The sequence below is a fragment of the Canis lupus genome, chromosome 17 (assembly GCF_048164855.1).
Source record: "Canis lupus baileyi chromosome 17, mCanLup2.hap1, whole genome shotgun sequence".
Lineage (NCBI taxonomy): Eukaryota > Metazoa > Chordata > Mammalia > Carnivora > Canidae > Canis > Canis lupus.
Genome location: NC_132854.1, coordinates 10,558,977 through 10,584,853, shown reverse-complemented (window position 1 = coordinate 10,584,853; position 25,877 = coordinate 10,558,977). Strand labels below are relative to the sequence as shown.

Here is a 25,877-nt window from a genome sequence, read left to right as displayed (position 1 = left end):
GCACAAATATATTTTATTTAAAAATTCATTTTTTCATTAGGGCTTATCCTGAGAGCACTGAAGCACAGCCTTTGGGTGGTTGATTTTAATAGCCTATGGAGAGATCTGTAGTTTGGAGCCTGTTTCTATATTAACTTATGCACAACCGCCTAGTGGTCTCCCGATTATTATTTTAATTGAAATCTTAGACTCCTGGGGAATCACGAACACTGGTGCCCAACATGAATAAAATCAGAGCATCTTTGATACCCGGGCGAGGTGGGAGATGAAGAGGCTGGGCTATCTTCAATCGGCTCTTCAGATCTTCCCATCTTCTCTGATCTACAGTCAGCAGAGCTGTCCCCTTCATAAACAAAGGAAAGCAGAAAAAGGCCTTATGTCGTCTACTCCACACCAAGGACATTGCAAATGGGGTGGTAATACCAACAGGGCTAATTTGGGGATGTAAAATAAAGATATTCTTCGAATACCATCATGGTTCGACAGACATGGTCAGACTTCTCAAATTTGGTTTTGAGAGGAGGCCCAAAAAGGGTGGCCTTCAACTGGCATCTTTGAACATGTATAATATTCGGGTTTGGAAAAAATCTAAAGAAGCTTCTCTACACAATCAAATTTTCAAAAGGGGATACCCACTCTAATAGTGGTTAGTTTGCTTTTATTTCATAGTGGGAAACACTGCAACAAAATTATAGGTTGTCAACCTGCTGCTTCTGGTTAAGGGGATTGTGTCTTTTTTAAAAAAATATTCTGATATATAATCATAAAACTATTTTCAAGTGGTATGAAATCACAGAATTTGAATCTTTAAGAATTAATGCTGTGACAAATGGCTAAATGAGATCAGATATTCTTTATTATATATATTTACAGTACTTCATTAAAATGCATATAAATATATTACATGACATTTAATTACACTGTATTATAAAGGCAGACCAGGAAAAAAAAAACACACTCACTCTTCCCTCCCATTCTTCCTTTCTTTCCACAGAGCTAATTACTGATCTTGAAGAAGCGTGTCTTTCTCACTATGTTTTCAGACTTTTGCTGTTGGTGTATGTATCAATACATAAGAACATGTTTGTTTTGAATTAAAAGAATGTATATAAATGGTATCCAATCTGTGCTTATTTATGCAGTTTGTTTTTATCTTCTTTGAGTACTATGTTTTGCATATAACTAAAAAGTAAGCCTAATTGGTTTAACTGCTCATAGAATATCCCACTGCACAAATGTATCAGAAGTTATTTGTTTTAGGTTTATGTACTATAAAAATGCTGCAATAAGCAAACATGTACTGTCTCATCTTGAAAGCCAATCTCTAGGAGAGGAATTGCTGGAGTTAGGAATTTATACATCTTTATGTTGGCCAGATATTGTGAAGTTGCTGTCCAAAGAGGAATAACTAAGAAAATTCACTGCTAGCAATCTTCAAGTGTTTCCATGTCCTAATATTCTTGCCAATACTTGACATTATCAGACATTTTAATTTGGCCATGATGGGTGGGAAATATATCTAATTTAGTTTTAATATCAATGAGGTGAAACATTTTTTATGTGTGTGAATGAGGAGGCAACTCCTGTATCTTCCTATGTGAATTGCCTGTTCATATTCTTTGCTCATTTTTGTATTTGGATATTTACCTTTAGATGTTTTGTAGAAATTTTTGAAATATTCTGGGTATTAATCTGTCAGTTATGTGAGTTGTAAATATTTTCTTTTAGCTTGCTTTTTAAAAAAATTTGCTTATCATTACTCTTGTCTTTCAGAAGCTTTTCATTTTAATGTAATCTAACCTGTAAATTTCTTTATGGATTCTACTTTGTGGCTAAAGTCAAGAAATCCACAACTACTCCAAGATGAAACATAAATCCTACATGGTTGAACAGTGGTTTTATCATAGCTAGGTCTTTCATTCTTCTGGAATTCATTTCTGAGTATGCTGTAAGGTAGAGATCTCTGTTTAGTTTCTCATATCCAGACACTCAATGACCCCAGTGCTACTTATTTATGGTCTCATCTCTTCCACTAATTTGTTGCACTACTTCTTTTTTATATATACCTGGTCCCTCATGAGGTTTTTGGTTCTGTTCTGTAAGTCTGACTTTCTGTCCCTGTATCATTACCCACCCTTTTGACTCACTATAGCTTGTTTATTTTCCTTCTCCACATTTTTGGTCATGCTCAACCTTGAAAAAGGTTTATTAATTTAATTTTTTAAAGCATCTGTTTTTGTCATTCTTAAATCTTTTGTAGTATCTTTGCTTTCTATATCATTAATTTTTGTCCTTAACTTTGTTATGTTCTTCCACTTTACTTTGTTGTTCTTATTATAATTTATTGATTTGGATATTTGACTTATTACTAAATGATTAATCTTTATACACTTAAAGTTGTAAATTTCTCTTTACTGAGTTATCTTTATCTTGTGACCTTTCATATATGATTTTTATAAATGATTTATCTAAATGTCTTGTGATTTTCTACTCTGATTTCTTCTGTAACTCAAATTATTTAGAATGTTGTCTTAACATCTTCAACTTATGAGGGATTTTTGTTATTTTTTATTATTAAGAGAACATGTTCTGTGCAGTATCGATTTTTTCTGCATTATCGATTTTATCAATTTTTTGTAACTATTATTTTATGACCTTGAGGGTACATTTTATACTTGAAAATTGTTGGGGTCAGGGTTCTTTTTATGTCAAGTAGGTCAAATGTTTTTACTGCATCAAATTTCATATTTTCTTTTTTTTTCTACGTGTTTCTTGGAGAAATATGTTAATATATTTCACTATGATTTTGGACTTGCTAGCTTTTAAGAATAATTTGGTTAATTTTTGCTTCATATATCTTATGGTTCTGGAGTTTGCTACTTTGCTACTTTGGTTAGTTTCTTTTGCAATTATTTAATTACTCTGTTTATTCCTAATAATGGTATTTGTCTTGAATTAATTTTTCTGATATTAATATTGTGAAATCATTTTTCTTACTAACTGCAAAAATCTACTTTGGGTTCTCTGGGTGCTATATACATTCATATTATGACTTTATTATACAAAACCAATTATTTTAGAATGCTGAACTCTGAAATGATCTAAAAGAATACTAAGCATAGTGGTATCATGTGATCATTAATATTTGAAAACCTCTGAAAGTTTATTATTGTGAAACTAAGTTTATTAATCAAACTGTTACCTCATAATTGAGATTTAAAAATATATATATTAGTAGTACATACTTTGAACTTTTTAGACAGGGTTCCATCTTCTAGGGAAAACATAATTTTGCATAATTCTGAATTGTGAAAAAGTTGCCTATTGCCTATATATTTGGAAATCTACTTACATACCTTTGGGTATGACCATTAGAATGTGAGCTCCATGAGGACAGAAATCTGTATGTGTTTAGTGTTTCATTTGTGTATTTAACTCCTTGTGTTCCCAGGGTCAAGAGCAGTGTCTGGCACCAGTAAGTGCTCAAAGAAATCTGCTGAATGACTGAATGATAAAAGAAATAAATGCTGTTATACAGCAGCTCATGTGCTACCATCTGAAAAACTTATGGAAAAAAACCCCAAAACCTCTTCTAAATGGATCTCAAATTTGGATCTCTAAACAATCAAGCTTTTAATGTTTGATAACATGATTTCTTCTACTTTTCCTCTTTCTCTAAGCATCCACTTGAGCTTATGTCCACGTTCCCCTTACTCAGGCCAAGATGGTTCTTTCTTCCCTCAGACCATAAATACAAGCAGTACTGTGAGTAGACCTTCTGCCACACTGTTTACTTCACCCATTCCTCTAAGAGCTGTGATTGATTATATATTTACCTCTAGTTGTTGAACATTTTATGTTGTTCATTTAAGTCACTGATTTGATCCTCCTGAAATTGGGTGTTTGCTCAGAGGGCCAAGCATGGTGTTGTATTTTTAATTATTTATTTTTTAAGATTTTATTTATTCATTTGAGACAGAGAGATAGAGTGAGAAAGAGAGAGCGTGAGCGCAGGGGGAGAGGGGGAGGGAAAGGGAGAAGCAGACTCCCTGCTGAGCCAGGAGCCCTATGTGGAGCTCAATCTCAGGACACTGAGATCCTGATCTGAGCCAAAAGCAGATGCTCAACCAACCAAGCCACCCAGGCACCCCCTAGCATGGTGTTCTGAGTGAGCAGAGCCCAAGCTCTCTGTTAACTGACTGATTAGCTTCTGCCCTTGCTCAGGAACTTCCAGTGTCTGCTCCATGGTGAGGCTCAAAGGCATCTATAGAGACCCATCTTCCTCCTTCTGCTTGGTATTAAATTGAACACACTATAGAGCTTAGAGACACTCATTTATGAATGTATTCTATAGTAAAATAGGGGGCTGGGCAATATGATCTCACTATCCTTCTTTTTTACTCTCAAATACTATTTCTGTGGGTTGGAGTAGTGTTGGGGCCCAAAGGGGGGATTTTTAAATCACACCCTTTGAAAGCCCAGATGAAGTGACATCCTCATTGGGTACAGATCAAAGGTGGCAACTGATTGAGTAGCTGGAACCACACATGGGGAGCCTAGTGGGGTGGGGGACAGGAATGATACAGTCACATGCACAGCCACCCTAGCCAGCAGGCTCTGACGTGCATGTGTGTGATTTGGTCCCAGCCCTGAACACAGAAGCAGCACATCTAGCTTTAATTCAATGCAGAACAACGGTGGACATTTTTATACTCTTGAACTGAAAGACTCTCAGACTGCAGAGGAGGCACCACTTCTGAATTCTGGCCCTGGTTTGTTATACTTTAAAAGCCCCAGACAGGGGGCTGTGCCTGGGTGGCTCAGTCTGTTCAGCATCTGCCTCAGGTCATGACCTTAGGCTCCTGGGATCGAGTCCAGCATTGGGCTCCATGCTCAGTGGGAAGCCTGCCTCTTCCTCTGCCTCTCCCCACTGCTTCTGCTCTCTTGCTCATGTGCGCTCTCTCTCTCTCTCTCAAATAAACAAACAAATACATAAATAAAACCTCTTTTAAAAAAAAGCCCCGGACAAGTTATGTCACATCTGTAAGCTGTTTTTTCTTTCACTGTGCATTTCAGAATCATGAGATGTGAAAGTAGCATATATGAAACTTAGTGCACCCAAGTGCTCAAAAGCTGTATGCATCTCCATTATTAGGATTCCAGAACACTGACCCTTACATAACAGAAGGCATATCAGCCATGTCCAGAAGAATGACATAGAATATTCTCCCCCAAACTCACTTTTTGACAGGAAACTAGGCTTGGCTGGAACATAGTTCGTACTATGTGAGTTCTTGTACTGATCATTAGAGCTGTCATGATCTTAGCATGCTGCCTGAGTTCATAAAATATGTAAAGTTTTTACATGAAGTTAGAAAACCTTCTTTTTATTCAGTGAATTAGGATAGAAAATTTTCTACTGCACCTCCAACCTCATCAAAATTCTGAGTTCAAAAAAAAAAAAAATTCTGAGTTCACCTCTGGAGTTACAAAGAAGCATCCAATTTACATTGTGTGCAAGTAATGTTACCTACAATCAGCACATCCCTTAGTTCAGCCATTGTATTTTCATAACTTGCTGCACCTCCTCTCTGTTTGAACAATAGGAGATGTGCTTTTCAGTTGTCAGAGAATTAATGACACCATTACCAAGAGGGGAAATTTAGCAAGAGAACTGTGCTCTTAAATAATGTGCTGGGAAGGCAGTGATAAGATCGCTTATAAAATAGTTATAGAGATTATTTACACCAGTCACATTATGGTTTAATGTGACTTCATGCCGTGGGAGAGAAAGAGAGCTCAAAGCAAGTGGCTGGAACAGAATAAACTCTGTGGTATTCAAACCAAGAAAGCTTACCTTGTTTTCATTGAAATTAGCAATAACTACTCCAACAAAAAGGGTCAGTCCAATCATGCAACCCAGGAATACAAAAACATGAATATAGATCCCATGCATCTGTATAAATGAAAAATATGGTTATTCATCAAAGCAAAGGAAAGCAGCTGTTGAAGCATTCAGAGGATTCCATGTGCTTGCTTACCGGCCCCACACGATGAATGATAACATCCCTCACTTCCACCCAGCCTTTCAGGGACAGCACTTCAAATAATGCCAGCATAGCATTTCCCACATTGTCAAAATTAAAATTCCTAGGATTTGCCCTGCAAGTCAGAAAGAGGAATGCTCTGTGAAATTCGGAGCAGAAACACCCTAGGGCAAATATCTGTAGATCTGTAACTCTTTCCCCTCTTGGGTGGGAGGTATGTTTACCACTTGGATGGTGGGCTAGATGGCATTTGTTTGCTCAATCATAAAAATGCATGAATATGTTATAATTTTTTAAAATGTAATTAATTATTAGGTAATAATGGGGTATTCTTAGCAGAAGACAATAAAAGGCAACACAACTTCTAGCTCTGGATGTCTTGGCTTGTCCTGACTATACTGAGGGTTGGAAACCACTTCCTAGTTATAAACTGCATGGGAACTTCTCACAAAAGGGTGCTGGAGTTTGGGTGTGAATTTTTCTTTTTTTGAGATTTATTTAGTTATTTTAGGGAAGGGGGAGGAGCAGAGGGAGAGAGAGACTCTCCAGCAGACTCCCCGCTGAGCATGGAGCCTGACATGGGGCTTGAACACACAACCCTGAGATCACAACCTGAACTGAAACCAAGAATCCAAGGCTCAACTGACTGAGCCTCCCAGGCGCCCCTGGGTGTGACTTTTGTAATAGTTTTATAATCGAAAACTCTTCTAAAGGTGTAAATTACAATTCCTGATGTTAATATAGAAAGCGTAAAGAGTAGAATCTGGCCGCTTTCCTTAATTCTGTGACATCATGGGATTATCACATTATAAAGTAGTGATGCATTTAGAGGTCACTGAGTGGCAAGAAATGTTTGCTTATAGCCTAGATGTTTCCAGAACATTCTCTCAAGTGGGATTTTTTTCTTTCATTACCTCTGGGTGTTCTCAATAGAGACTTCTTGTAGAACCCAACATTGCAATATGCTGTCTACACCCACAGTTGATTCATGGTTTCTAAAACACTTTGGCTTCACTGTTAATTTTTTTGGAGGGGGATGTCTCATTTCTTGTTTTTCTGACGTATTTTTACCTTTTTCTTCCCACAAACAAAAGTGATCTTCTCTACCATATTATATTCCCTTAGTCATTATGGGTCTTAGCTAAAATTTTTGTTGTAAGTAGAAAGATTTCTGAGTTTTTCTCTTTTTCCTCTCACTAGACTATTGAAAATAATTAAAAGATCTAGACAACTATGCACTGGAAAGTCATGACTATCACTGTATTTCTGGAATTTGATGGAGAACTGGCCCTGGGACTACTATAAAGAGTAGGCCTACAGAAGCATAGCCACATTATATTTTGATCATTTTTTCCTGCTAGCTCATTTATCAAAATTTAACCTTCACAAAAGGCGACACTCTGGGGAAATCTGGGTTAGTGTTTTTCTACCACCTTATATATATATTTTTAAAATCATAGAAATAATCATTCAATGCACCTTTATAAGTTTTCTTTTTTAAATACTAAATAAATGAGGACCTAATAAGAAACCATATAACTAAACCAACTTCCTCCTAAAGGTTTCAGGCTGATTGGTAGAAACGTTTTCCATAGAGTGCAAAAGCCCCACTCAGAAATTCCTATTTTGGGATTCTGATTTATATTTTTTAAGTATGAAAGTACGAGAATATTCTTTTGGATATTTCCCACATCCTTTCCTTTGGGGGTTTCCATTAAATTTAATATATTTTACAGCAGACAGAAGCTGCAAGAATTCTGCAGATGCCACAGTTTTCTCAAATAAGGGTTTTTTTTTAAGCCAAGCGAGCAAGCTCTCAGATCTGATGTTGAACTTTCTTACCCATCCCTTTCTTTATGTAAAAGTGCTTTTTTAGCTGAATTTGCAGCAACCCGAAGTACTTTCATATTCCACATCCTTTAGAAGTTAGAATATGTTAAAAATACACTTTTAGGTTAAACCAAGAAAAATAAAATTGAGGATTACAGAGACTTAAATAGTTGGAGGAGCACATCACATTAAAAAAATAGGCATCAGTTTTAATCATCTACAATGTTTGTTTATGCCTTGTTAATGTTACTAAAATTGTAAAGTTTTAAGCTTAGGCATAACCATAGATGACTTCAGTAAATCCCAACACAGTCCATTGTTGTCAGCTTTCTTGTTGCCCTTCCTTGATCTGGAAGTCTGTTTAAATATAATCTTTTCTGGTTAATTTAAAAAATATTATAATCTTGTCCATCCAATTCAGAATACTAAGACATGGGTTCTAACCTCACAATTTCATTAATCTTCTATCTTCCAGTAAAAGTGGTCCAAAGTCCCAAGGTCATGATAAGGAGGGTTGCTCCTCCTCTGGGAAGAGCTGGAGCTCCAGAAAGGGAGGAGCTCAGGCTGTGCCCTTGGATGGAGGCACTCCCCACATGGTCCTCCAAGACCCTGGGTCATGTTTCTGTTAGACTTAAAAAAGTAAGGAAGAGGCGCCTGGGTAGTGCCCTGTTGGTTAAGCATCTGTCTCTTAATTTTGGCTCAGGTCATGATCTCAGGGTCCTGAGATCAAGCCCCCCACATTGGGCTCCTCGCTCAGCAGGGAGTCGCTTGTCTCTCTCTCCCTCTTTATTCCCCCTGCTCTTGTGCTCTCTCTCTCTCTTAAATGAAGGGGTAAATCTAAAAAACAAAACCAAAACCAAGAAACAGAAAAAAGATAGATTTATGTTCTTTTCCTTAAAGAGCATACTCAAATTGAGCTATAGACTACAAAGATCTCATCTCCTTCTGCCAGAATTTATTATAGTATAACTTAAAATTACCTAGGGGTAAACTCCAGGAAAGCTTCTGGTGAGGTTAGGGGCTTATTTATGTAGCATCAAAGCCTTTATCATATTATATTACATTATCTGTAATATTAATGTCTGTTCTCCAATATACTTCAAGCTCCTAGGGTTTGGGGGTCATAGCTTGTCCCCAGTGACAGCATAATGTCTGAAGATCAGTAAGCACTCAATAAATATATTTGTTGAAACTGAGTGCCTTTTTAATTTTTTTTTTAATTTTTTATTTATCTACGATAGTCACACAGAGATAGAGAGAGAGGCAGAGACACAGGCAGAGGGAGAAGCAGGCTCCATGCAGGGAGCCCGACGTGGGACTAGATCTCGGGACTCCAGGATCGCGCCCTGGGCCAAAGGCAGGCGCCAAACCGCTGCGCCACCCAGGGATCCCCCGAGTGCCTTTTTTAAAAAAAAAATATTTCAAAAAAAAATATTTCTCGGGATCCCTGGGTGGCGCAGCGGTTTGGCGCCTGCCTTTGGCCCAGGGCGCGATCCTGGAGTCCCGGTATCGAGTCCCACGTCGGGCTCCCTGCATGGAGCCTGCTTCTCCCTCTGCCTGTGTCTCTGCCTCTCTCTCTCTGTGTGTGTGTGACTATCATAAAAAAAAAAAAAATTAAAAAAATATTTCTCTCATCGTTCTATGTCCTAGGCCTCCGCTTAAACAAAACACACAATATTTACAATACATATATTTTATACTTTTTACCAAGGTAATTTTTATCTCATCAAGTCTGAGTGATTCAGAAGAAAATGAATGTATTTATCCGAACAGAAATATAGAAGCCTGTCTCCTGAATTAGGTGGTGCATATTTATGTCTTTCCTAATTATAATTATCAAAGTATTCTCCAATGCCAGTTCCCTAGCTATAAGTTATTTTCTTAATCATAAATTTGCCAATATAAAATTATAACATTTTGGCTGCTGTTGATGAGCTTACTAAAGAAGGAAAATGTGAAAATTATCATGGTTATAGTCGACATTCATTTGACAGAAGATTTTTATTTTCCCAAAACTAACCCAAGTCACAATATTCTGAACAAATGGACAAGCCCTATTGTAATGGTGTTCAAGTGACGCCCCTCTATCAGCTTATGCTTTTAAAGTGCCGTCAAACTTGAAACCCTTAATAATAACTTACATGAAACACTGCATTTCAGTTCATTTCAATTTTTAAAATCACAGGTAGCTGGTTTTATGGAACAGGCTGAATGCCAGGGATATGGTTGGAAACAGGTTTACTTTTCTCCCAACACTGCCTTCCAGTGGGTCCTAGCTCCTTTCCTGACATCTTGGAGATCCCAAAGCCTCTTGGTCACTTTCAGTTCTATTAGATGAGTTTCATTCTAAAAAGCCCACTCTGTTCTACATCAGACCTTTGTTCTCATAACCTGTACAAGAACCCCATCCTTAGCCACTCAGCCCGATCCGAGACGAGGAGGGAAGAGTGCTGGCCACTCTGTTCCCTCCTCCCCTTCAGGCCACCATCTGATTCTTACAAGGTGGGGATGTGATGCAACTGGACTTAGAAATGGAGTTCAAGTCCAGGTATCTTACATTGGTGAAAGCTGGCCACTGCTGCTCTGATCACAAAAGCTATTCTTTTCATGGAGTACATTGTCTGCCATGTTCTTAGCTTCTGTAAACTTGATAATTTAACATCTGTCCTACAAGCATACGGTGGACACACTTTGTTCTGGACAACTTGATAAAGTGCCGGAATCACCCTGCTTTGGCCTCCTACCTTCCTATCACCCTCCCACCTCCTTGGGAAGTGTTTTTAGGGCTTGCTTTTCAAACACAGACCCAGAGTCCACAGCCCCAACTACCTCTTTTTTTTTTTTTTAAGATTTTTAAAAGATTTATTCATGAAAGAGAGAGAGAGGCAGAGACACAGGCAGAGAGAGAAACAGGCTCCCTGCAGGGAGCCTGATGTGGGACTCAATCCCGGGACTCCAGGATCAAGCCTTGGGCAGAAGTCAGGGGCTAAACTGCTGAGCCACCCAGGGATCCCCCCCCAACTACCTCTTTTATCAGGTTTCCACACTCTAGCCCATCATCCACCTGCCCTAATCACCAGTTACCAGACCACTGGGGATAGCTCCTGTGTCCCAGAGCCCACTGAAGTTACTCAACGAGCCAATACTAAACCTGGTTGCCTGGACTCATCAATCCCAACTCAGGGAAACCACAATAAAGGCTCTTGCCCACAGTAACTGGTGATTGACTCTGGTGCTTCCCTCTGTGGCCTCCCCATTCTCTTGGGAACGATGAGTAACAAACTAGCTCTTCAATGGTAATTGTCTCAATCTGTTGGCTTTACTATACCTGAAATTTTCTATTAATACACTATATTTTGAAACATCCCTCAGCATGAGGGTGCCTCATTGTGTCATTCCTGCTAAGGATAGTCTTTGGCTGATTCCTCAGTTCTCATTCCTGGAAACAACCCCATAGCCCCTCCAGTAGGAGCACCCTCTCCCCAGCCATAGCCCTTTGCAGCAGAGTTCCATCAAGATGGCTCAGAACAGGTGGCCCTAGGCAGTGATGACTTGGAGCTTCCACGAACACCCAATAACTCTGCCCTGCCAGATGGTGAAGAGCCGTTTGCCTACATGAGCATCTCTTCTTGCCTTGCCAGACTCTGACAGTCCCTGTGGGGGACCTCACTTGGCTGGGAAGACAAGCACCCCTGATCTCCTCCCATAGTGAAGGGAGAGATGCCACAGCACTGCCTACTGAATTCATTTACTTCTATGACCCTGTCTTTGAGAGTAGTGTTTCTTTTACAAGAGCGGGGTGATGGGGGTGGATAACCTTTTAGTCAATGCTGCTGGGACTGGGATGTTGCTCTTTTCTGAATATAATCAAATTCATCTCCTAGTGACCTTAGCTTTGAGGCTTTTTTTTTTTTCATTTTAGCTTTGAGGCTTTTTGCCAAAATTCCAAAACAGTAGGAAAAAAAATCTCATTTGATGTCTTGATATGAATAAATTATTTAAGGTGTAATAATGCATTTTCACCTCACAAAAATAAACTTTATATGCTTTAATATTTTATTTTAATGTAAATTAGATTGCTTTTCTAGTTTAGCACTAAAGATTTCTCCATGTGTTATGTACTTCCTTCTCCAGGTCAAGTCACACATCCAAATTCATCTTTTTTTCTCATAGTTCTTTGGTATTAAAAAATTAAAACCCAGTAAAAATTGTACTGAATTGTTTATAAAAGTGAATTTCACTTTAGAGAAATGCCAAAGCTAGTAACAATGAGTCCTAAGGGTACAACTGGGTGAAATGCAATTTCTTTGAAAGAGTTTTGACATTTAATAGAGCACACCAATTGTGACAAGAGCAGAGTCATTGCCATAGTTCACTTGTTATTCTAAGAGGTAAAATGAAATAAAAAGAAAACAGATGACTATTTAAAAGGATGAACGAAGTTAATAGGACACTCCGTTCATCAATGAAGCCTACTGAGAGATTTCATTCATGGTCATTAATAAAATGGATGAGAAAGAAGGTACTAGACACTTCTAGCTTTGAGGTAAATGCTTTGAAAACTCATTTTCAAGAAAAATGAATTTTAAAGGGGAAGTTAGATATTATCATTTGTGTTACTGATTATTCCTTTCCAGCGTTTCAATAATGGAAATCCTTCAATGTAAATGAGTTTTAAAATTGAAACAGCTTTATGATTTGGGCTCCTCTACAACTGTTTTGAGGATATCAGATTCTCCCTTAAATATAGAAACTCAGGACAAGTTTAGTTTTAATTTGATAGAAAATCTTTGTCTTTTAAGCCTCACTAATTTTTAATGCCATGTGAATCGAGATACATACTTCAAAGTATTAGAAAAATACTGGGGTGATAATCCATTAGTTTCATGAAGCAACACGGGACTCAGTGTACCACTTGCTTGCTCATTTACTGTATTTTTGCATCCTGTGGTAATTCAGTGCTTTGCCTTGTATTACTTAAAATAATCTTGGCACCTCTAGCAAAATTACTTTTCATGCCATATTATATTGATTTAAAACCTTATACTGACAAATATAGCGTTCTTCAGGATCTTTTTCTGATATGCTTACCAAACACGGGGCACCCAAAATCCAGGCTTTTTCTCTCCAGGTCTTAATTTTAAATTTAAGTTCTTGGACACACTTACATTAATTCTGAATATGCCGTTACAATCTTCCTAAAATAGGGAAAAAAATACAAGGAGGGGGAAGCCTGGTCAGACAGTGAACTCCTAAAAGATAAAAGATAAACACTTTTAGCCTAGGATAGCAAAGATTTTTATGTGACAACAGCGATGTGGATAGCTACCCAGCAAACAGGGACAAGAAGTGCAGAGATGAGCAGTGAAAGTTCACACTGGGAACATTTGCAAGTAGGCAGAGGATCCAAAGAACCATTCCTCCCAAGAAGACAAACAAATGGCCGATGAGCACATAAAAGATGCTCAGCATCATTAGTCAGCCAAGAAATGCAAAGCAAACCCATGATGGGATACCACATTCCATCCACTAAGAAGGCAATATACAAAAAGTTAAATAATGAGCTTTGGCAAGGATGTGCATAAATTGGAATCCCCTCTCTACCCTTACCCTCCCTGACATCCCCATTCCTCTCATGCTGCTGGTGGGATGGTGTAGTCACTTTGGAAAATAGTATGACAGGTCTTCAAATGATTAAACAAAGCATTTCCAGAGGACCCAGCAGTTCCACCCCTAAGGTTTTTACTCAAGAGAAATGAACACAGATTTCTACATGGAAACCTGTTCATGAGTGTTTATGTCATTATCATTGTAAATAGCATTAATCATAATGGTCAAAAGATGGAAACAATTCAAGTGCCCATCAATGGACAAATACCTAAATAAAATGTGGTGCAGCCATGCAATGGGATATTATTCAGCTCTGACACTTGCTACAACATGGGTGAACCTTGAAATCACTGTGCTAAATGAAAGAAGCCAGCCAGTAATGACCACATGTTATACGATTCCATTCATATAAAAGTTCAATAGGGTCTACAGAAAGTAGATTCATGGTTGTTTGGGGGTGGGGGTGCAAGGGGGATAAGGGTATAGAGGGGACAAGTTTAAAAGACAGTGTTTCTTTTTGAGGTGATAAAAATATTCTAAGACTGACTATTATACAACTCTGAATACACTAAAAACTACTGAATTGCATACTTCCAGTGGGTGAATTGTGTAGTAGGTGAATTCTATCTCCAATAACATTGTTTTAAAAATATTTTAAAACAGGAGTAAGAAGTTTTTCACTCATTTTCTGTCTTTATTCTCCTTTTTGTCTTATCTTTTTTTTTTTTTTTTTTTGTATCTTTGGCTGTCCGTGATTGTTGTATTTTGAACCTAAACACCTTTCCTGGGTATAATATGTACATACTTGGATATTTCAACAGAACTTCAAATTTTAGCCTGGTTAAAATCACCTTCAACCTTTAACCTTGTTTCCTCCCACCTTTTCCATTGCTGTCCATGAACCAGTACTTTGTCAACTCCGGCATAAAGATCTCAGAGTTGTCTATGGCTTTCCCCTATCCTGCTTGGGTCTCCTCTCCATTCTTATTTTCACAGGTTTTGTTAATGCCAACATCATTTCTGTTTGGATTACCAATAAAATCCATTAAAACAAAAGCCTTCTTACACAAATAATAACCCTTTAATGTAAAAGGCATAGACAAACTTACCCAAAGACAACACAGTTGTTTTACCAAAGACAAACACAGTTAACATTTTGGTGAATATCCTTCCAGTCTTTTTTCTACACATATATGGAATGGTACAGTTTTTACTCTTCCAAAGGCCACTTTTGCGGTTAAAATATATTGCAGTTATCGTTTCATAGTAACTTTACACGTTCATCTACGACATTATTCCTATTGATTGTGTTGTGGTGGATCAAATAGAGGCCCCATGATATACTTGGCCTTATGGCCTCTCCCAGCTTGTCTTTCTGAGCCCAGCAGGAGCCCACCTTTGATTGGGTGAGGCATCCTGGCATCCCGGTTAAAAGCATGGACGATAAGGCCAGGCTGCCTAGACATGAATCATAGCTTCCCACTTATTTTGGGGTAACCTTGGATAAGTTATTTAACCTTTGTACCTCTATCTTTAGCATGGTCTGGGTATGAGTAGATAGTATAAAATCACAATGTGCTTAGGTCATTATTAATATACTGAGTTCTGTAAGATTCCTTCTGGGCTTCATCTTGAAATGTTGTTCTCATCTTCCTGGCCTCTATTCAGTATGAATGCAAAATAACTCCTCTTTCCTTACTAGAGCTTGTGGATTAATGCACCAGCTCTTTATCACCTCCCTTGTTAGCTGATCAGTACACATGACCTTTATACCATGTTCCTTGTTCTGTCTTCTAAGGTTTATGGAAGTTCCCCAAACCTCAGGCAATACAGGTGCTGCCCAACCTAGTATGTCCCTTCTGCTCTGCCACTTCCTAAAATCCTCACTATTAACATAACTGATAATGTGTTTGACTGGACAAAGGTGTTATCTGTATTTTATAACCATCAGGGAACAAATAATTTTTATAATCAATAGCCCTAAAAATGTAGAAATTTTCATGCCAATGAAAAATCAATATTCAAGAGCCATATTTTCTGGAAATAGAAATATGTATTATAGTTAAGCTCTATTAGACCTTTTGGGTACATGCGTTTTAATGGACTTAAGGTGTTATTTTATTTGGATGAAAGAGGAAATGTTTTTGCTGTTTGTACATAAGCAGTGCTTGGCTCACTTCATTAATCTACATGAAACATGAGGAAGAATCCTAAGAGAAAGGGCACTGGATAGTGTAGCAGTGGTGGCTAATTGTGACCACACTTTCCCCGTTTTTCTGCAGGATACATCACTGAGCTACCTATTGCATTCTCCCATCTGGCCTTTGGAAGCCAAGCTCTTTCCGGTGAAATTGGCTGAAGTGAGGGTGCTCCTTCTAGGCTCAGCCCGTAACCCTCAAAACACAGGTGGTTCTGTGCTCTTATCTGCCAGCTAAATGGAGAAGACTTTGAAGACATCAAAGGGTAGACAAGGGAGGAAGACAAAAGGAATTTTGAGTCTCCTAGAGGTCATTTGGAGGAGAACTGTTCACCTTGTCCAAGATGCAATGTGCTCATTTCATTATGTTCAGCTACCAAAACACTGGGCTTGTCCAAGAGCTGGCCTCCTCTTACTAACATTGCCTGAAGAAAGATAAGGTAAAGGACAGTGGCAGAAGTAGTCAAGCTTGGGTCTTTGTTAGCTCTCTTAGTGGGGAAGATTCGAGACTTGCCCATGGAGAGAACTGCTGAAGTGGAGAAGCAATGAACAGTGCTATGACAGTCAAACTTTGTCTCTTGTCCTTTCTGGGTGGTGGTGGTGGTGGTGGTTGCTGATAGGAGTCTTCTGTGACAACAGAGGCAGGGTTAAGTTAGGGGAGGCCCAAAGGGAGAGTGTCTGAGGCTCACAGCTACGAGCATCTGGAATTTCAGGTGGCTCTGCCAGAGGTGTCAACAGAGGTTCACACTGGAACAGTAGGAGAAAGCAGAATAACCTGTGCTAGCCAGAAGAGACACATTGCCTGCCTTAAGCCAAAGGAATTGGTGGGAAGAGAATTCTTAGTTTTGTGAAGGGTTTCTCAAAGTAGTCTCACCATGTGCTGACCAGGGAGGAAAGAGGTGGCGAACTACCCCAATTTTAATCCCAAAACACAGAAAGCAGTATCTTACCCTTCTAATAATGTTGGGATCGTTGCACTTTGCCAGTTTCCCCGCAAAAAGCTGAACTCCAAAGCTTGCAAATACAAGCATTAATGTCAACAAAAGAATGGAGACCTGGAAAAAATTGGTGAGCCATCACATGTCTTGGTAAGAAATTCTACGTAGGCTTGATTCGAACAGTGACAGGGACATGACTTTTCAGATAACATGGTATGAAATCTGTGTTCTTTTCATGATATCGTCTTTTTCACCACAGGTCATTCAATTTAGCCTTGCTGGGATGTTAAGAGAAGAGAATTAACAACCGGTTTTGAATATTTAAGAATAGAAACATATGACTTTCATGTAAGAAAATGGGCTAAGGTGTTTTTAATATGACTTGGGTTTTTCTGGTTTTGAAATCGACACGTTAATGGAACAAAAGAAAAATGCTTGAATAATTATATTTTCCCCATTGTCTCCAAATGGATTCCTATCTATATCAGCAGAGCATAAATGGTTTTGGTTTCTTGTGAGCAATGAGGGCAAACCAAAGTGCTGCACACAGAGGAGGTGAGATCATTTAGTCCTAAAAAGCAAGTCTGTGAATTGACTGGTGCTCCCTCTGCTGGACGGTGCTTTGGTCTCAGCAGAGAAAAATGGCAAAGGGTAAAAAACACGGACCCAAACCACTGGTCTGTGCTGGTTGAATAATCTAAACGTCTGCCTTAAATATACCAAAACCACAGAAACACCATCAGGAGAAAGGCACAAATAGATTTCTCTGCTAAATTCTATCATGGCTCCAAGATGCATACACATTAGCTGTCAGGTGATACCCTTTTTCCCTTCAGTTCCAGCTGTGTGAAAAACCACCGTGTTATGGCTTTAGCACAAAGAAAATATGGGATTTCAAATACGTCTTTAGAAAAATATTAGCAACTCTGTGCCTATAGAAACATCACAACCTGTCTTTAAAAATACCCTTGAATCAACAGCAACTACTGCTGTTCTTTCCCCATAGGTATGTTTCTAGAAAGCAAGATATAAAATAAGCTTATGTAAATTAATTCGTGTTTTCCATGCATGAGCAGAACTCATCAATAATAAAAAGAATCCTTTGATCACTCCTTTGTAAGGCACAGATCCTTCTGTAATGATTGTGAGCAATGGGCTTCCTACTCATCGTTTTTCTGCAACCCTGGTCTTGGAAAACCCTAAATCAGGATCGTCTAACTATAAAGAATGTTTTTGCCCCATTTCCAAGTATTCATTACTGTATCCTGAGGCTACTTAAAGTGGGCTTTACCTGTATGTTAGTTTTTTTTTTTTTAAGTTATTTTATGTTAACACTCCAAAGATCAGAGACAAGGTCTATGCTGTAAGAAACTGAGGACATACAAAATGAAATAATGAGTCCAAATGTATTAACTGCTAATATTTGTGAGGTATTGCAAAGTATTGTGAAGTATTGTGAAGGTGTTGCTGAACCTTATCTTTGATTTCTAGATAAGGAAACTAAAACCCAGAATAAAAATTAGGGTCATGAGTTAGGAATGGAAGTGTTAGCAAATAGGACCTCTTGGGCTCTTCCTTTCATCTTACTTTTACTAAAAATGTTCAGTTGAATTAGATATTCTGACAAGTCAGGGCATCCATCGGTAAAAGTTTCCAAATGTGTATTGTGTTTTCTTAGCATCTTTATAGTCCTCTGGCAATAAATAAGATTGGGGACTTACCCGTGGCAATCAAGACTCCCTGTACCCCCTTGTTAGCTTCATCACAGAGTGGGGCTGTATGAACCAGAAGCAGAGGGTAAGTGTAACATACCAAGAAAATTTCCTTGAAGCCACTGAAAAGTTCTCGAACAACTTTCCTCATCTGGGGCACCAGTTTGAATATTCGCAGAGGTCTCAGGCACCGCAGAACCATTAAAAGCTGAGCTCCAGATTCAGCAGGCACATTTTGAGGCATCCAACAAAGAAATATCAAGCTTACCTAGCAAGTGAAAAAAAAAATCTCTAGAATTTATATAATTTATCCTTCACTATCTACACTTGTCTAAGAGCCAACTGCAGACAACTTTCCTTGAGAGATTCCAAATGGTCTATAGAACTAGGATTCACAAGCTATATATGCAATCTCTTAACTCTGAACCCAATCTAGACCTGCCAGTGGTGCCAAAGGAAAAGTCATCAGCTGTTTGCAGAAATGAAGTGGGAGTGCCCACATCGTGTGTATGTGTACCCCAGTGCATTCTCCTCCTTATTTTAACATATACACTGGAGGCTCAGATTGAAATTCCTTTGATCAAGGATGCTCACCCTCATGCTTGACCTGATTCTCACTATTTTATTGACGATCTAATCTTACATGTTAACGGTCACAATTCTCCTTCTTAAGTTGGAAAAGACATTGATTTTATGCCTTCTTGGACATATAGAAAAAATGAAATTTCTTCAAGTCCCTTCCTATAGTTTCCCAATTTAGTTTAACTGAACAGTTGAATGGTCACCTTGTCTAGCCAGGTATTTTGTATATTGGAATTGAAAGACAGGTCCAACCACTCTCATGTTAGGTTGGTTTTTAGCAATGAGGAGCTCATCAATCAATTATGATGTAGGTTTTGTTTTTGTTTTTTAGTATGGGAGCCACAGGATTGTGAGGTGTGAATGAGATTTCTATCTTAGGCCTTATTAATGTATGTCTTACGTGGATAGGAATGTGGTTGATGTATGTGAAGCATATCCATGGAATTTCTTAATGCTTTTTATTTAGATTTTTTGTGCATGCCTTCATTTGCCTGTAGTAGACTACCTACGACTCAGTAATGGCATCTAAACCTCTGATACTCACATATCTTTCTCTTGGACTGAGAAAGGCGGAGAGTTCACAAAACCACAGTGTCTCACATTTAGGAAAAACAGAGACTCACAAGATATATAAATATGTCCATGACTCCACCAAAGTCTCTGATGACAGCAGTTGGAGTGAAAAATAAGCCATCTGCCATAATCTTCAGATTAAGCTCGATGCTCATGAATATCACAAACACGTACTCGGCAATCTGAAATGGGCAAGAGGCAGTTGGGTCACCAAGAAGGGACAAACTGCAGCCCAGTGTTTTCTGCTGAGCTGTGGGCTGAGATTTGGCAGCCATACCTGCAAAGTTGGGGCGTGCATGACTCTTCGAAAGGGGGACTCAAACATCATGGAAATGCAGGAACAGATGGTTACGATGATCATGACCCAGTCCAGGTAAGTCACCAAGCCCAGCAAATCACTGCCAGAGACCAAACAAGATTGAGAAACGAAGGCTCCAGGGAAGGCCGTGCATGTCAGAGATGACCCTTCTGTGATTCTAGAAATGTGACTGGCATTTTTTTTAATCCCCAATTGTCTATTTCATAGCATGATATGGCAAGAAAATAAAGAGAATCTTTACATTTTTATGCAGCATAAAGCAGTACATGGAGATTTCAAATGTGCATGGAAAACGGACTTTGTAATGCTTACTAAAGTTGATGGTACTTTGTATTTTTCACAGCTCCTGTGACGGGATCTGTTTTAGATCTGGAAGAGAGAACAAACACAAAATTCTGCAACATAGCAAGCGTGTTATCACTTGGCAGCATGGGATTTATAAACATCTTATCTACCTAAAATCTCTTTTATATCCTCTATAAAATTACATTTCCAGGAACTGTGTGACTTTCAAAGGCAGAGAACATTAGGTGACAGAAAAATCCAAAGAGGTTGCGGCTGATGTTTGTGAAAGTAAAGTTTAAAATTTCTCAAAATCCTTGATTTTAGAATACATGACTCCATTCAACAATTTTTGACATGCATGTGACAAAATTCAGACTCCCATTTAAAAACACTCAGTTAAAGACCCTGCCCTAGCAGTTCAAGAATTTCCCTCAGAAAAGACCCCGAATAGCCAGGGGAGTTTTAAAAAAGAAAACCATAGCTGGGGGCATCACAATGCCAGATTTCAGGTTGGACTACAAAGCTGTGGTCATCAAGACAGTGTGGTACTGGTACAAAACCAGACACATAGATCAATGGAACAGAAGAGAGAACCCAGAAGTGGACTCTGAACTTTATGGTCAACTAATATTCGATAAAGGAGGAAAGACTATCCATTGGAAGAAAGACAGTCTCTTCAATAAATGGTGCTGGGAAAATTGGACATCCACATGCAGAAGAATGAAACTAGACCACTCTCTTTCACCATACACAAAGAAACTCAAAATGGATGAAAGATCTAAATGTGAGACAAGATTCCATCAAAATCCTAGAGAAGAACACAGGCAACACCCTTTTTGAACTCGCCACAGTAACTTCTTGCAAGATACATCCACGAAGGCAAAAGAAACAAAAGCAAAAATGAACTATTGGGACTTCATCAAGATAAGAAGCTTTTGCACAGCAAAGGATACAGTCAACAAAACTAAAAGACAACCTACAGAATGGGAGAAGATATTTGCAAATGACATATCAGATAAAGGGCTAGTTTCCAAGATCTATAAAGAACTTAGTAAACTCAACAGCAAAGAAACAAACAATCCAATCATGAAACGGGCAAAAGACATGAAGAGAAATCTCACGGAGGAAGACATAGACATGGCCAACAAGCACATGAGAAAATGCTCTGCATCACTTGCCATCAGGGAAATACAAATCAAAACCACAATGAGATCCCACCTCACACCAGTGAGAATGGGGCAAATTAACAAGGCAGGAAACCACAAATGTTGGAGAGGATGCGGAGAAAAGGGAACCCTCCTGCACTGTTGGTGGGAGTGTGAACAGGTGCAGCCACTCTGGAAACTGTGTGGAGGTTCCTCAAAGAGTTAAAAATAGACCTGCCCTACGACCCAGCAATTGCACTGTTGGGGATTTACCCCAAAGATACAGATGCAATGAAACGCCGGGACACCTGCACCCCAATGTTTATAGCAGCAATGGCCACAGTAGCCAAACTGTGGAAGGAGCCTCGGTGTCCATCGAAAGAGGAATGGATAAAGAAGATGTGGTTTATGTATACAATGGAATATTCCTCAGCCATTAGAAACGACAAATACCCACCATTTGCTTTGACGTGGATGGAACTGGAGGGTATTATGGTGAGTGAAATGAGTCAATCGGAGAAGGACAAACATTATATGGTCTCATTCATTTGGGGAATATAGATAGTAGTGAAAGGGAAATAAGGGAAGGGAGAAGAAATGTTTGGGAAATATCAGAAAGGGAGACAGAACATGAAGACTCCTAACTCTGGGAAACGAACTAGGGGTGTTGGAAGGGGAGGAGGGCGGGGGGTTGGGGTGAATGGGTGACGGGCATTGAGGGGGGCACTTGATGGGATGAGCACTGGGTGTTATTCTGTATGTTGGCAAATTGAACACCAATAAAAAATAAATTTATTTAAAAAAAAAGAATTTCCCTCATGATTATTCAGTTAAATTTCCAGAAATTAGATGGAGCTCTTTCCCCTGTGTTGAACCATGATCTTGAGTGATTTATATAGAATTTCTTGTCCTCCTGCCCACATTGTAAGTTTTGCTTTCAGGAAGCCGGTGCCCAAGCTTCAGTGAAGCTCCTGATGGTCTGGATGTGTGTGTGTTCCCAATTACAGTAAAGTCTTCCTCTATCCACATCAGCTGCAGAGCTGACAAAAGGAGGCTAAGTCCACACTAAATGAGGTGGAGAATTAGCAATTAGATGTTAGCATGGAGGCAGCCAACAGGATAAATCCACATGAAACACTCACTTGGGGAATTGATCAAATAAACTCTAAACTACCTGCTTCTTTCTTTCACTTTGTGAAAACTCAGGGAGGTTTTTAATCATTAGGACTCAGGTGCCTTAAATTGGGAGGGTCTTTCCAGAACGGCTGAGAGAACACTAGACTGCCAGTCAGAGAGAGCCATGCACTAGTTGGGGTCTCTGAGCAGAGCCAGGCCCTTAACCTCTGCTAATTTAAATGTTCTCCTTTGTTGGGGGTTGAGAGCAGAGGGGGAGGACATACAAATGACACCAAATAGTTTGCCAGGTGTCCTCCAACCCTGAATATTACCATGCTATCGTAACAAAGTAGCATAGACCAAGGAGCTTAAACATCAGAAACATTTTCTCTGAGTCCTGGAGGGAGAAGTCCGAGATGAAGGTGTGGGCAGGGTTGGTTCCTTCTGGGGGCCGTGAAGGAAGGATCTATTCTAGGTCTCCCTCCTTGGTTTGTAGATGGCCGTCTTCTCCCTATGTCTTCACACTGTCTGCCCTCTATAGGTGTCTGTGTCCACATGTCCTCCTCTTCTTAGGACAGTAGTCCTAAGGATAGTAGTGGATTAGGGCACACCTCAATCACCTCATCTTAATTTAATTAACTCTTGAAAGAGGATATTTCCAAATAAAGTCACATTCTGAGGTACTAGGGGTTAAGGCTTCAACATACGATTTTTTTTGGGCAGGGGGACACACATAGTTCAGTCCAAAACACATAGTGATGATCATATGCTACTAATAACAGCATCGAGGAAGATCCAATTGCTTAGATGGAAAGCTTTCACACTTCCTCCAGGACTCTTAAGGTCTTCAGGATGTTTACTAAAGTTATGCAGCACAAAAACTCCATTTTATCCACTGGTTGCCTTCTAAAATTGACTTGGGTCATCACAAATGCTGCATCCTCCTGGTCGACCAGACTGCCTGCCTCTTACACATGTCTTCCACATGGGTAGGGAAGAGACACTGGCCAGTGGGTTTATTCTCATAATAGTAATGGAAGCACTAGTCAACTTTATTTTTATTTTCCATTATTCTAGAATAAACCAATTAGGGTATTTTAGCCACAAAGAAACTCAAGAAGATGTAGGCAATGACCTTCCCTATGTCATTCAGTCTATGCTTGGTTCAGTATTTCCAAAACAAAACGTGGAGTTAGTAACACTGACAGAAATGTATTTGGTGACTGTTATAATGAGCACGTAAAGGTGGCTGTTCAGTGGTTCATAAACGTGAGTTTTATATAAATGTTAACGACTTGCAACCTTTGTTTGTTTTCCACCTGGTCGGCCACTCGGCAAAGAGGAGCAGCATGATTAATTAGCCCACGGTTTATTTTGTGACCCCATTAGGATTACATGCTCCTTCTCCCTCCTATGACAACCTCTCCTGCTGTTTGTACGACTCAGGCCAAACACCTGGCTGAAATGGAGTGTACTTACGCATTGAAGCGTGCCCGGACCACCACCCGGCAGAAGTTTCTGAACCTGTGCTCCCGTCCAACTATGAACAGTGGCTTGTCGAAGTATGGGTGATTCTCTCTCAGCTCCTCTTCCTGCACTTTCCTGGAAGTGGAAATTTATGTACAGTAATGCTGAGGGAAAGGCTGTCATTCCAGCACGAGGGCCCAGAAACTGTAGCACTCCGTACCTTTTCATTTCTGCTTGCTCCTTTTTTTCCTGGATCATCTTGATTTCACTGTCTTCTCTCTGTGCATTTCTGTATCTCACTGTATTGGAGTGCTAGAAATACAATAAAAGGAAGACTTTTTTGAAGGCCCAGAAAGATCATTTTTAAAAAAACTGAAGTTAATATCTTTATTTTAACATATATTTTAAATGGCCACATTCATCTTAGCAAGGGCATTTTTTTTCCTTGTATAGGGTATTTTTTTTTTTAATTTGTTGAGGACCTATTATGTGCCAGGCACTTTTGCAGTGCTGGGGATATGGCAAAAAAGCAAAAATAGAGGATGAAATCCCGCTCTTGTGGGGCTGACATCCTAGTCAGGAGAGACAGATAAAAATTCAATCATAATATGGGATGCTGTTAGAAGATATTCAGTGCTATGTTATCAACAAAGTGGATAGAGAGTGCTAGAAGGCTCCAAGTTTGAACAGACTGGTCACAGCAGGCCTCAATAAGAAGCTGTTATTTGAGCAAAGATGAGAAGGATCTGCAGGCCGCTAGGTATCTGCAGAAATGTGCTTTTCCAGAGGAAGGGAAGTCCTCATGTGCAGGGAACAGCTGCGTGCACCTGGAACAGCCAAGATGCCCTGTGGGTGGAGTCAAGAGGGCAAGCACCAGTAGACATGGAGGCCAGAGGCATGGGAGGGGTCTGATGATGCACGACTCCGACTCTGGTTTTCACTCCATGGGACATGGACAGCTGTTGCTCAAATAACCTGATAGATATTATCAAGGATTCTTTTGATTTCATTATCTGTATCTTCTGTCATTGGAGTGAGACAGATGAAACTCTTTATTTTAGATTGCTTCTGTTATGGAGAAAAAGACATCAGGAGTGATTTCTTAGATTAGCAGAGCCTCATCACCTTTTGCTATGGAGAAGATAGCACACCTCAATCACACATTTATTATATGTCTGTGTAATAAATAGAGTAAAAAAATCTTTGGGGGAGCCTGGGTGGCTCAGTCAGTTAAATATATGCCTTTGGCTCAGGTCATGATCCCACGGTCCTGGAATCGAGCCCTGCATTGGGCTCCCTGCTCGGCGGGGAGCCTGCTTCTCCCTCTTCCTCTGCCTGCTGCTCCGGTTGACTGTGCTCTCTCTCTCTCTCTGTGTGTGTCAAATAATTAAAAAAAAAAGTCTTTGAAGAAGAACTAAGCCTCTGGAATTGAGACTATTCAGGTAAGGCCTTTTGTTGTGTATATTTAAACACATATTTTCAAAGCCATGTTCTAATTTGGTTCTTAAGTAGGCTATGTGTTCCTAGCCAATCACACTGAAGGAAAGTGCTTTGAACTAGTGTTGCCTCTCTGAATTTGCTTCTAGAAATTTTCTCCACACAACATGCCTGGCCCCCAGATTATACGTACTTAGGCCATATGTACTGATCACAATTCCACGTAGACCATGTGGTAGATCATATCAGACAGACCTCTGGCTTAAAAATCATGGCACTAACAGATGTGTGCACCAATGAGAACCCAGTAAAATGGGTAATGATGGTATCAGGTGTTCTCATCACCAACTTCTTCTGTTGTCAGTTGTGCCTGGAACACTTAGGATAGTTTACTCTAAGATAGCAGTTTCTACAGACTGAAAGCAGTTGGATTATTCTGGCAACTCCAGAAACTCTTAAGAAATATGAGGAAAAAGTAGTGAAAAAGACAAACAAAAACCCCAAAACCCTAAGGCTTGCTACTTTTCTTTTGCTAGGCCTCATTTCTCAAACGCCATCCTTGGCTCTGAACATTCGAGACTCTGTTTTCTTAATGAATTTAGCCAGACTTAACTGAAGA

At 39.3% G+C, this 25,877-nt stretch overlaps 1 protein-coding gene across 6 annotated transcripts in view; it reads right to left on the bottom strand.

Annotated features, from left to right (window-relative positions):
• Nucleotides 1-25,877, bottom strand: part of NALCN (sodium leak channel, non-selective) — a 320,799-nt gene that overhangs the window by 20,911 nt on the left and 274,011 nt on the right. For all 6 annotated transcript variants that reach the window (XM_072782467.1, XM_072782462.1, XM_072782463.1 and 3 more), the window contains 11 exons: nt 24,042-24,133; nt 23,834-23,956; nt 20,121-20,177; nt 19,767-19,887; nt 19,540-19,671; nt 18,435-18,602; nt 16,635-16,739; nt 12,969-13,075; nt 6,042-6,162; nt 5,858-5,956; nt 250-343 (listed from right to left, as the gene is read on the bottom strand). In XM_072782467.1, the coding sequence (XP_072638568.1) occupies nt 250-343; nt 5,858-5,956; nt 6,042-6,162; nt 12,969-13,075; nt 16,635-16,739; nt 18,435-18,602; nt 19,540-19,671; nt 19,767-19,887; nt 20,121-20,177; nt 23,834-23,956; nt 24,042-24,133 (1,219 nt within the window). The remainder of the gene's footprint in view (nt 1-249; nt 344-5,857; nt 5,957-6,041; nt 6,163-12,968; nt 13,076-16,634; nt 16,740-18,434; nt 18,603-19,539; nt 19,672-19,766; nt 19,888-20,120; nt 20,178-23,833; nt 23,957-24,041; nt 24,134-25,877) is intronic.